This window comes from Neomonachus schauinslandi, chromosome 16 (assembly GCF_002201575.2).
Source record: "Neomonachus schauinslandi chromosome 16, ASM220157v2, whole genome shotgun sequence".
Taxonomy (NCBI): domain Eukaryota; kingdom Metazoa; phylum Chordata; class Mammalia; order Carnivora; family Phocidae; genus Neomonachus; species Neomonachus schauinslandi.
The window spans coordinates 21,023,114-21,035,281 of record NC_058418.1 but is presented as its reverse complement, the minus strand read 5'-3'; the positions used below and the strand labels follow the sequence as shown (position 1 = coordinate 21,035,281).

At 34.3% G+C, this 12,168-nt stretch overlaps 1 protein-coding gene across 2 annotated transcripts in view; it reads left to right on the top strand.

The window, feature by feature from the left end:
- Positions 1-12,168, top strand: part of URI1 (URI1 prefoldin like chaperone) — a 73,702-nt gene that overhangs the window by 21,299 nt on the left and 40,235 nt on the right. For both annotated transcript variants that reach the window (XM_021701053.1, XM_021701052.1), the window contains exon 2: positions 5,653-5,687. In XM_021701053.1, coding sequence (XP_021556728.1) covers positions 5,653-5,687 — 35 coding nt within the window. The remainder of the gene's footprint in view (positions 1-5,652; positions 5,688-12,168) is intronic.

Genomic DNA, 12,168 nt, shown 5'->3' with positions numbered 1-12,168 from the left:
AATTCAGAATGGATCAATGATGTAATATAAGAGAAGGAGACAAAATGATTGGTATCTCTGGTAAAACAGTGGGTATGCAAGCTGCGATTCAAGCATTATTTCACATTCAGAAATAAATCTGGGTTACAATCCCCCATCTGCAATTCAGAAGTCTAAAAAGCACTGAAAACAAAGTTATTCCTAAGTGTGTGGCATATTCATTTGTTGACAAACTGATTGGAACTGATTTGAGTGAAGCACGTATTCCACTTACTTTGAATATTCATATGTTTTATTGCCAGTGTTACTGTATTTGATACAGAGTGGTGTTTCACTGGGGGTTGGTGTTTCATAATGTATGTTATGCGTACTGTATTACTTTGTTAAGTTATGAAAATTTCTAAGTTGAGAAACATATCTGCTCCTGAGGTTTTTGGCTACGTGATGGTAGACCTGTACTTCTTTAAAAGGAGTTGATGCATGCTTACTGTATGGCAGGTGAATACGTTGGTGAATAAAGTAGACATGACCCATAACTCACTGGGCTTTCAGCCAGTACAGTTAGAGTTTCCTGGATTCCTAATTCAAATAATCCTAAAAACAGAACCCTCCTAACATCAGGGTCTTCATTTTTAGACATATTGCTGGATGTGTATGTTACCAGTCTCTAATATTTCCATTATGACAAAACTATCTTTGGTATTATGAGTAATAACTGAAAGAAAAAAGAGCCCTAATTTGTAGGTAGAACCATGAAGGGAATGGAATGTACAATACCAAAGCATGTTAGGCGTAATCTAATGTTTGTGTGTAAAGAGACTGGGTTCGAATGTGAGAAGTGCCCTAGGAGCCTGTGTAGGAGAAAACTGGACTAAATGTAAAAGTAAGGATTAAAGATGATCATTTTGATTCCATCCTAACTACATTTTTGAATAAGGACATTTGAGTGTTTTAACAAGTGGCTCTATATAATTGGAGTTAAACTTTTGGTAGTTTTGGTATTTTTGATTTTCAGCATATTTAGAGAGCAAACTTATTTGAAATTTTTTTGTAGAAATACTCAGTTCACTGCAGTTTATTACTGTTTATTGCAGTTTTCTTTTTAAGAACCTGTAGTTAATTCCTTCCTTCCTTGCAAAGAGGCTTATTAAGAAGACTTGCAATATTTTACTAATTTTTTAAAAAGATTTTATTTATTCATTTGAGAGAGACAGAGAACGAGCCATGGGGAGGGATGGGGAGTGGGGGGAGAGAAGCAGACTCCCTGCTGAGCAGGGAGTCCGATGCCGGCTTGATCTCAGGACCCAGAGATCGTGAACTAAGCTGAAGGCAGTGGCTTAACCCAGTGAGCCACCCAGGTGCCCCTAATATCTTAACTAATTTTGTTCAAGTATGCGTTTTGTATACTTTGCTAATGACTTTTATACATCTGTGTAATTAACTGACAAATACGTCTTTGAAGAATTTATTTTCAACCTTTTAAGTAATTGTCAGATAACAGTGCATGTGTACTATCCATTGGTTTTAGCCACCACTGATACTTTTCTCTTTTTGATTCAGCAGCTTTAAAACCCAAAATTGTACCATCTGTCAGAAGACAGTCTAACCAGAGAAGCAAACTATAAATTTAGACAGCTCTGATTAATACAATCCTCAGATTATTATTCTGTATATGAATCTGTAGTGGGAGAATTTGAAATCGAAATACAGTTAGGGGGGTTTTAGAAGTGAAATGGAACATTTTTTAGAGAAGTGTCATTTGAGACTTAAGCTTATCCTTTTAGGCTTTCTGTTCCAGTCTAATTTTAATGTGGCACTGTATTTAACAGAGAAAACTCATGGGTTGATGCCCCCTTGTGGTCTCTTACCAAAATAAATAGCACGAATGGAAATAAGTAATGGAGATCTTAATACATGTTAAATCATTCATTCCTTCCTTTATAAAATAAGTTTTAGAAAGTTTCTTCTGAGGAAAAACAGCAAAGGAATTATAATCCCATATTCCATATAGTTTGTTGGCTTTAAAATTTATCAAATATTTAACCTTTTGCAACAAAACTTGCTTGTACGATAGCTGGACACTGACATAAAGAAAAAGAGGTTGTTGGGTTTGTTGTCTACCACTGTCATCCTGGGCATCTAACTCAGTCATAAGTGCCTCAAAAATATAATGAGATGTGATAGTAATTAGAGGCCTAGTGTTCTCCTCCCCCGCCCCTCAATGCACACAAAGAAATGGGGCTTGGGAAATCTGTTTATACTTAGTTACTTGACCTAAAAAGGGCCAGGAGCTATTGGAAGAAATGAGGGTTTTTATTGGCCAGTTGGTGAATTTAAGCTTATTTGCTTTTACTGACATTGGTAAGGTCTTCTTTGTGTGTGAGTGTAGGTTTGTGGATGAAGTGGAGAAGTGGCTGCCGCAGTCAGTGTTTTAAAAAAGAAAGACCAAAGATGCAAATAGCTGCTTTTCTTCTGTCACCCAATAAGGTGCATGCTGGTTGGAGGTAGTCTAATCCAGTGAGTATGGGCTTTGAGATTAGATAAGCCTGGTTAGATAGACCTAGTTCTAAAACTGATTTTTTTCTTACCAGTTCCTGGGCAGTTGCATAATATTGGATAAGATACTTCAGTTTTGAACACAGGTTTCCTCTCTTTAAAGAAAGGTTAAAAACCTACCTTTGCTGATTTTCATCCAATGAAGTCTTGGCATATACCACTGTTACTACTCTTAGGGTAAGGGCAGTTGTGAATTATAAATTGCACCGTGGACTTTCTAACTACTGGGTTGTTGGTAAAGATTCTTAATGATAGAATGTGTCTTAAAAAGTGGTAAATCAACTCATAGTCCTTCTTTACTGCGGACTTAATGCTGTTCTACTGCATAAGCACATATTTTATTTATAAATTCCTGGCTCTAAGTGTGATTATATCACATTAAAGAATTTACTAGGTCAAGTATTTTAATTGTTGAAGCCTACTAACCAATTTTATTTTTTTTATAAAAATGATTCAATAAGATTTTTTTCTTCAGGAGTAACAGTTGCATGCCTTGCCAGGTTTAACTTAAAAAACTATTATTGTTGCTCCATAGCCATCTTACTTATTAAAAAAGCTTCTGTGAAGGACAACAAAGTAATGAAATGTTTTTCTGTTGTTTTGCTTTGTTTTTCAAGAGTTTCTTATAGAACCAGGTTCATTTTATTTATGTAATACTTAAAGGAATCTGAGTCCATTTTCAGAAGAAGTAAGATTATTTGGGTTTATTTAACTTAACAGAAAAATGAGATTTTTTTTTTAACCCATTCAGATTCAACTTAGAATCATCACATTTTTCTTTCTTCTAAAATTTTCCTTGGCAGCTAAAGTTCTAGAAATTTGCCAGTATTTTCTTTTGAATAAATTGCTTTAAAAGAGAAGAAAACTGGAATGATCTCTCAAAATATCAGCCCAACTGTTTGGGTTTAAATGGTTTTTGAAAGTAAGTGGGTTATATAACGCATGTAGACAAAGATAACTGCAGTCCTATCAGAGGCTGTTCTAGGTATTATCATACCTGCCTCTCTCACCTTTTCCTTTATTTCTCTGGCTCTTGAAAAATGGAGCCTATACCTTTGATTTTGCCTAACTGGATGTCTCTGTTGTTCTAAACCCTATATGTAACTAATTATAGGACTTTAGTGTAAGACAGTATTTTGGTGATTAAAATTTCTGTTATAAATTATGAAATAGACTTTTGTTGTTTTATCCTTGAATGTCTGTTCTTGGGGAGACTATTTTAGGAAAGAAAGGGGGCGAGGGGGATGGTGCAAGGGGGGAAAAGATAGCTAAAACAAAGTGGAGACTAGACTTGGGGGGTTGATGGCAAGAACAGATGCCATTCTACTAGGGACTTGTTTTTTAAACATAAAAAGCATATGTGCCAAATTTACATATTTACTAATTAAAAAGGCTTCCTGGAAACATTAAGTAGACTATCTTCTATAACCTTTAACACTGTCACTAATGGATATTGCTTAGAAAATTTCATCGAAGGTCCTTTAAATAATGTAAATGATTATGAATATGTAACTAGTTAATATGCAGCTACGAAAGGATTATCATGTAGAGGTTAATGAACATTCTGCTCTTATGGTTTGCAGGGCTTTTCTTTTTGTGCTTTTGGCTCACTTCATGCTTGGAAACACATGCATTGGGATTGGAAAGCATCCTGACTGTTTTTTGGGTCTCATCTTTTAATGGGGTTGTTAAAGAGGAACTTTATGAAAAGGATTTCATGAAGATTTTTTTCTTTTTCAATTTCCATTTAATTCTGTTTGTCTATTTTATAATTACTGCCAAATCAGAAACAGTGAAATGGATTGATGTAGTTTTAGCCTGGTTCTTCCAGATGTAAAGTCAGTACTCTATTATATATTACCACTGTTATTAAGTGTTGCTATGTGATTGATACTTACTGAGAGATCTTCATTCTAAAACGGACTTTTTATGCTGAGTTAATGTGTAGTATGGTTGGGTATCTGATTACAGCATGTATTTTGGTACAGGATTGCTGCCTTAGTATTTAAAATGTACCAAAGGAGGACATTTATTTCAGGAATTAAATGTTATAATAGGAATTTAGTGACAGCACCCCCCCACCAAAAAAAAAAAAAAGTCTTGTGATTTTGGGGTGAAACATTGAACAAGAGAGACAAGAGACAATATTGATGTTTAGAGTGGTGAACTTAAAGCAGTATGTTTCCAACAAGATAATGCTGCTCTCTTTTTCACATGGCCTTGTGTTGAGCATTTTGGCTTGTATCCCTTAGTTTCTCTGTCTCTAAAATGGTGCTACAATATTTGAGATTATTGTTTAAAATTTTTATTAATGGGCAATTTAAAAACAGTAATCTTTGAAAACAGTGTTATTTTTTAAATTGCCATTCAAGTGTTTCTTTTCCTCATTGGTTAGTGTTCTTTTTTTTCTCCCAGCATTTTGAGAATCTGCTGAAATATCTTTAAGGAAAGCAAATAACTTTTGTACTTAATTTTATTGTTTTAGTATTATAAACATAGTTTAAACTGGCTATTAAGTGCTTAAAATTTTATCATAATTCACTGAGGGAACAAATGGGCTGTTCAGAGCATCTCTTTATCCCAAGTATTTCTTCTTGAAAATGTTAGTAGAAAAATACCACTGAACTCATTTTTAATGCGTCAGAATAAAAATTACAGGTGAAAACATTTGGAGATATACTGACAAAATAAAATATTTTTACTACTGTCATTTTTTTTTTTTAGTGGTGAAACGTGGATGTTGCATCGGTTTTTTGTTATTTATAACATTTGCGTATTCTACAAAACATGTAACATTGAAAGCAGGTCTGTAGATTGTACAAAATACTAGTTATCTTATATCATATGTCACCTAATAGTTATGAAGCGGGTTTTGTAGCAAAGTATGAATCGGAAGGCTGTAATTTGTTCTGCAGTTATCAGCCTGCATTAGAGGGTTATGATAAAGTGTGCTGCTTAAAAACTAACAGTCACATCTCTGTGCATTTGACAAATAAAAATGTATACTGAGATGCTATTAAATCTGTAAAGCCACTGTTCTCGTTTTCTGATACACTGATTTTGTAGCTTTGTGTATAGCCCTGTTTTTTCATGAGTAGTTATCTGTTTTCATGACAGGTGGTCACTAACTGCCAAGAGAAAATCCAGCATTGGTGAGTGAAAGATGGTTTTATATTATTTCTGAAATACTGATGGGGTCATCTCTTTGTTTTTAAATAAAGTGTGTATTATTTTTTTGTAACCCGTAATTGAATTCTTCTAGTAATCTCCATTTTGAATGGTTTTGATACTAATTTATATTGTCCTTCACTGTTTACTGAATTACGTGTTCCCTGATTTCCTGAAATTGTGTCACCATTTGTGTTTATTCTAATTGCCTTCTTTTTTCCTTTCTTTTCTTTTTTTCAAATTAGAATAATATTAATATCATTATGAGGTGGAGACTGAGACATTTTTGAACCTGGCTAATCACAGAGAGCTCTATTTGGGGAATATTCTTATATTTGTAGTAGAATAATAATTGGAATCAGTTGTTTTAAAATAATGATGGAAATATCCACATTTCCCTGAAGTTTGAAAAATCTAATTAATTGCCTACATCCCAGAGCTTTCTTTATGGACTGCACTTTTTTTTAGAGTGTAGAGAGAAAGAAAGCATATCTATTTTAATGTGCTAATCTTTAGTTAATAGGACAATGCTTGGTAAATAATACACTTTCCTAAGTCTTCTGAGGAAAACACTCAATTTAATGGTGAATAAAATCCTATATTATGAGTTGTCATGAGGTATAGCTGTTGATCTTACAGATATCAAATTACAATATTTCCATGCTGTGTTTACGAAGATTTTACTCAGAGAACAACAGGAGCTGTCTTGATTATTGTCTGCAGGGTTATTGCAAAATCACGGTAACTGCCCCTTTAGTGGTGAGATTAAACCTTTGGTTATACACCATCAAGCATATAATATTTTAAATTTATTTTAAGAGGCTTTTTCTTCATGCCTGAGAGATCTCCAAGGAAATAATTTATAGTTAGTGTATATCAAATGTTTTTTGGTTTAAATGCACATAGGCTGCAAGCAGTGGATAAGAGTGAAAATCGGTACAATCTGTACACATCATCTTATTAAATTCTGACTATTGGCTTGCAGAAAATAATCTAAAACTAAAAATATCCACTTTATAAATAAAAATTCAGGGACTTCATTAATTTTCAATAAATGCAGTGTTGTAGTTGCATCTACTGGTAGTGTAAGTCTGTCAACATTTCCATGATGGACATTTACTTTTCATTATACATTCAGTCCAGGTTAAAACTTGAAATGCAAGTACTTGGCCAAAGAATTAACCATTCCCCCTCAACCCTCCACCTCCTGCTAATTTGGCCAAAGTGATCCATTTTACAAATAATTCCAGGGGAAGTTTTATTCATGTGGACTTCTCTCTATTGGTTTGGTAAGGAATTCAGGAGATCAGTAAAAGGTTGGATTCACTAAGGACAGATACTAATTGAAGCAGATGTGTGAATAACTTGCTTCTGGTTTGATTTGCAAGATTCTTTCCCTGTTAGACTGAAAATTCTTTAAGGCCAAGGGGCATGTTTTCATTTTTTTATCCACAGCACCTCCTACTGTGTTTGGCATATTATAGGCACTTAATAAATGTTTGAGTAAATGAAGACCAAATATATATAATTATATATAACATATTAGTTAGCATATACTGTAGCAGTGCCCAAGTCTGGTAACAAATGAAATGTGACATTTCAGAGCAGGTTCATGTGACTCTCAATCACAGTTTCCAATTTTCCAAAGCTTTCCAAACTATAGAAGCTTAGGTATTTACCTACATGTATCTTAAAATAATACAGTACCTTATTTATACTTTAAAAAATTAAACTAATTTTTCCAGTTAAAATTTGCTTTTTCCTCTGAATCATTTCTAATAGGGCTGAGGAAACAGACTTTTCTGTTTTTTTTTTTAATTTATTTTTTATTTTTTATTTTTTTCTGTTTGTTTTTTTTTTGTTTTTTTGTTTTTTTTAAAGATTTATTTATTTATTTATTTGAGAGAGAGAGAACGAGAGAGAGCAAGCACATGAGAGGGAGGAGGGTCAGAGGGAGAAGCAGACTCCCCGCCGAGCAGGGAGCCCGATGCGGGACTCGATCCAGGGACTCCAGGATCATGACCTGAGCCGAAGGCAGTCGCCCAACCAACTGAGCCACCCAGGCGCCCCTTTCTGTTTGTTTTTAATGATCTGATACTGCTATAATCTAAATGGCCAGTGAACTCACTAATTTATCATATTAAAAAACTGAAACCAAAGTATCTCCATTCCTCTGAAAGCCAGGAAATAGCTATTTGGGAGCGTTGTGGAATTCTCATGGTATTTTTATTCTGTTAATTGCGCAAACAGTGATTGAGTTCCTACCATATGCCAGTATTATGTTGCTGTTTGGAATTGAACGACCCTGCCATGGAGGAATTCATAGTCGGACACTAAACAGGGAAATCACAATAATTTTGTGCTATTTACAGAGAGCTAGGAGGCAAGAACAGATGCTGGAACGCTTCTTAAGGGTGTCTTACACACTGCTTTTAAAAGCATGTTGCTTTTCAGTTTTCTTTAGCCCTTGGTTTTAGCCTAGTCTAAAATACAGTTCATATAGCTACGCTCCCTTCTGCATGGGATACATTATCAATATAATAAGGAAAAGCAAAATGGATGATTTTTAAAAAATGTTTTCTTAACGCTAGTGATGTTTATACTTGTTTGTGCAATTTTAAGGGATTCTTTTATTTGAGGGACAAGTAATGAATATTGTAGGCTTCCAAAATGATCTTAAATTTTTTACTTTTTTTAATGTAGGGCAGAAGTAAAAATATTTGTAGAAAAGTAGGAGTAATAATGGGCTGGGGCAAACAGGATCTGCCCAAAAAAACTTTTCCAGAAAATTAATTCAAATTCTAGAACTTTGGTGAACTAGAAACATTTATAGTATTTGTTTAGTTAATAACAGATAATAAGGAAAGGTTTGAACCTAATAGTTGAGAATTTGTGCAACACTTTTAGAGCTAATAGTGGTTTTCAATTTAGTGAAGATTAAAAAAAATTTAAATACAGCATTTTTTTTCCCCCTTAAAATCCTTTTTACTTAACTCAGGAAATAAGGTATTATAAAATCCACACACTATTTTCTTATTAAAATATGGATATACTTCCTACTGTTTAATCCACCAGGGCCTGATTATTCTGTTTGTAGATTATCTGTAATTTTTTATCTTTTTAATTCTTCCCTAAAGAGCATGGGATTCAGAGTCACAGATCTACATTTGAATTCTGTCATTCACTAACTGTAACCTTGGGCGAATTACTGAGATTCTCAGTTTTCTCCTTGTAAAGTGACGATCATACTACTTAACTTGAAGATCGAGTGAGATAATGTCTATAGAACATCCAGGCTGACAATAAATAGCTCTGAAATTTTTTTTGAAAATTTTAATTGTCAGATGAATCAAGAAAACAAGAAAAACCTACCAAAGCTTTGTAAATATTTCTGAATATTTTGTATTCATGCCATTATCTTATTTTATCATGATGGAAAGAAGGCTTTTTAAGCAGTATTGTTAAAGCTTTACATTAATGTTTTTAGATAACTTTTTATTATGAATAATTTCAAACAAAAGGTGACTGTATTGTGAATCCACATATACCGGTCCCTGAGCCTCAGAATTATCAACTCGTGGTGTCATCTGAGCTGTTGCATTTAAACAGCCTGTCCTACCCTTTTCCCCTACCTACAGCACTTTTGAAATGAATCTGAAAACTATTCCATCTGCAAATATTTCAGTGTGTATCTTTAAGACAGAAAACTTAAAAATTTACACTAAAAAATTATAAATTTGGCAGAATATATAGTTCAAAATGTAGGAAGTTCTAAAGGGTATAAATGGGGTATAGTTTTTCTCCTACCCTTATCCCCCAGTTCTCATTTATCTTTGTAAACAATGGTTTTTTGACAGTTTCTTATAAATCTTTTCAAAAATCATTTGCCTAAAGGGAGTGTGTTTGTGTATATGTGTGTGCATGTGTATTCATCCACATGTCTTTATAGATTGTACTCCTACCCTTTTTGACAAAAATGAAATCAGACTGTACGCTGCGCTGTTCATTTAATTCGTCCTTGGAGATTGTTCTCAATTATTAGTTAACTCTTATTCTTCATTTCATTTCCATAAATTTCATTGTGTGTCGAATGTCTAATTTTTAGAGTTACCAGATAAGACTTGGTACTGATTTTTTTTTTTAATAAATAATGGTGACCGTACTAAGACTATATGGTTTTACAACTCGAAATATATCCTTCCTAAGCTGTTATATCCATTATTTATTGTTCCTTAATAAAATTACTCCAAAACTTAGTGGCTTACAAGTACTACCATTTTTTGTATGTTTGTGTATGATTCTGTGGATGTGCATGTTGGGCTTGACTTACCTGTGTTCTTGTTCTGCTACTCTGTTTGGGCTCACTCGTGTGGTTGCAGCTTTTTGGTGGCTGGGTCAGCTGGGTTGTCCAAAATGGGCCTTAGCCACAAGTCTGGTGGCTAGTGCTGGTTGTTAGCTGGGCCTCTCTCCATGTGCTCTTCTCCCTGGGTCATATTACTTGATGATCTCAGGGCAGCAAGAATGGTGGCTGCCAAGGCCACATTATGTTGGTCAAAGTGGGAAATAGACTCCAGTTGGTGGGAGGAGTGATGAAGAATTTATGGTCATTTTTAATGCATCATAATAGATACTTCTATTGAATATGTTCCACAAGAAAAGAGTTCTATTACTTGTGTTGATTTGTGAGAATGTAATGAAAATAGCATGTAATGCCTGGCACATACACGTCATATGTCTGTTAGGCATTATTTGTAATCATAAACTGTATGCATATGAATTGCAAAAACTTTACCGTCTTCTTCCTTCAAATCATCTTTAAAAAGTTTTAAGTGTAAAGATATCTATGAAATTACATGAAGCAGACTTAAGTGAAAATAAAAAGACATTTTATATTGTTTAATTTTGGAAAGAATAGCTTTAAATTTGGGCATATAAATGCTGAAACACTTGAGCGTGTGAATTTATTTTTTTAAATTTTTATTTAAATTCCGGTTAACATACAGTGTAATACTGGTTTCAGGTGTACAGTTTCGTGATTCAGCACTTACCTACAACTTCCAGTGCTCATCACAACAAGAATTTTGGGAGAGGCATTCTTTTTTTTTTTTTTTTTTAAGATTTTACTTATTTGAGATAGAACGAGAGTGAGAGAGAGCACAAGTAGGGGGAGCAGCAGGCTCTCCACTGAGCAGGGAGCCCGACTTGGGGCTGGATCCCAGGACTCTGGGATCATAACCTGAGCCAAAGGCAGACTCAACCAACTGAGCCACCCAGGCGCCCTGAGAGAGGGATTCTAAAGCAAATACTTGGCATTTTTATTTTTCAAAGGAAAATAGACTGTTTAGAGGAAAAGAGTAACTAGTTTCTAGTATAGGTTATAATCAAAGTATATAGAGGGAAATAACCAAGAGAGCATACCTAAATAGTTAAAAAATACAAGTGAAGATATGTTTGTTTTGAATTCCTTCCAGTGAATCAGTGTGGATGGGTGGATATGTGTATCTATCTCTGTCTGATGTTTTGAGGGATTCTTTGCCCCACAAAAGCACCAAGCTATTTCATTATAACAATGCTGTAGTATATTTCTTTTTTTTTTTTAAAGATTTTATTTATTTATTTGACAGAGAGATAGAGAGTACAAGTAGGCAGAGAGGCAGGCAGAGGGAGAGGGAGAAGCAGGCTCTCCGCTGAGAAGGAAGCCCGATGCGGGGCTCGATCCCAGGACCCTGGGATCATGACCTGAGCTCAAGGCAGCCGCTTAACTGACTGAGCCACCCAGGTGCCCCACTGTAGTATATTTCTTATGAATTACCTGAAACAGTGCTTTCCTGACTTGCCTTCATATACTTAGATAAAATTTGTTTTATTTATTATGCATAATCTGTGAAATACTGATTTCCATACCTTTAAAACTAAAAAAAATTATTCATGGTGATGACTTCATTTTTCAGTGTTAAGTAAATTTGGAAACCATGTTTTTCAGACTCACCATTTTACTGACCACAAAGTTTTTAGTCACTGTTTTGTATAGGGCCTTCTGTTTGGGCTTTTTCATTTTATGTGTCTCCCCGACTCTCACCCTCACCCCCAGTAGAGCAGAGAGCAACTTCCAAACCTTCTGGAGATTTTACATGATTTTGTCGTTGGACTCTCTGTAGTTATTTATGAAAGTGTCCTTAGGAACAACGGCAAGAGGGAGGAATCATATATACAAATCCCCTTCTCTGTCATTTTTAAGTTCCTGCATAGTTTTCTTTTTTCCTTTTTTTTTTTCTTTTTTAATGGTATGGTATTAGTACATGGGTTTGGGAAGTTAAGTAAGTTTTGCAATTTTTGCATGTGATATTTCAAAGCAAATTAAGTTGCAGAAGAAAAGGATTCAAGTTGAATGTTTTAAGGATGATATTTTTTTAAAAACAAAATCTGAATTACGTTTTTAATTTTTTATCCTGAGTATAAAATGAA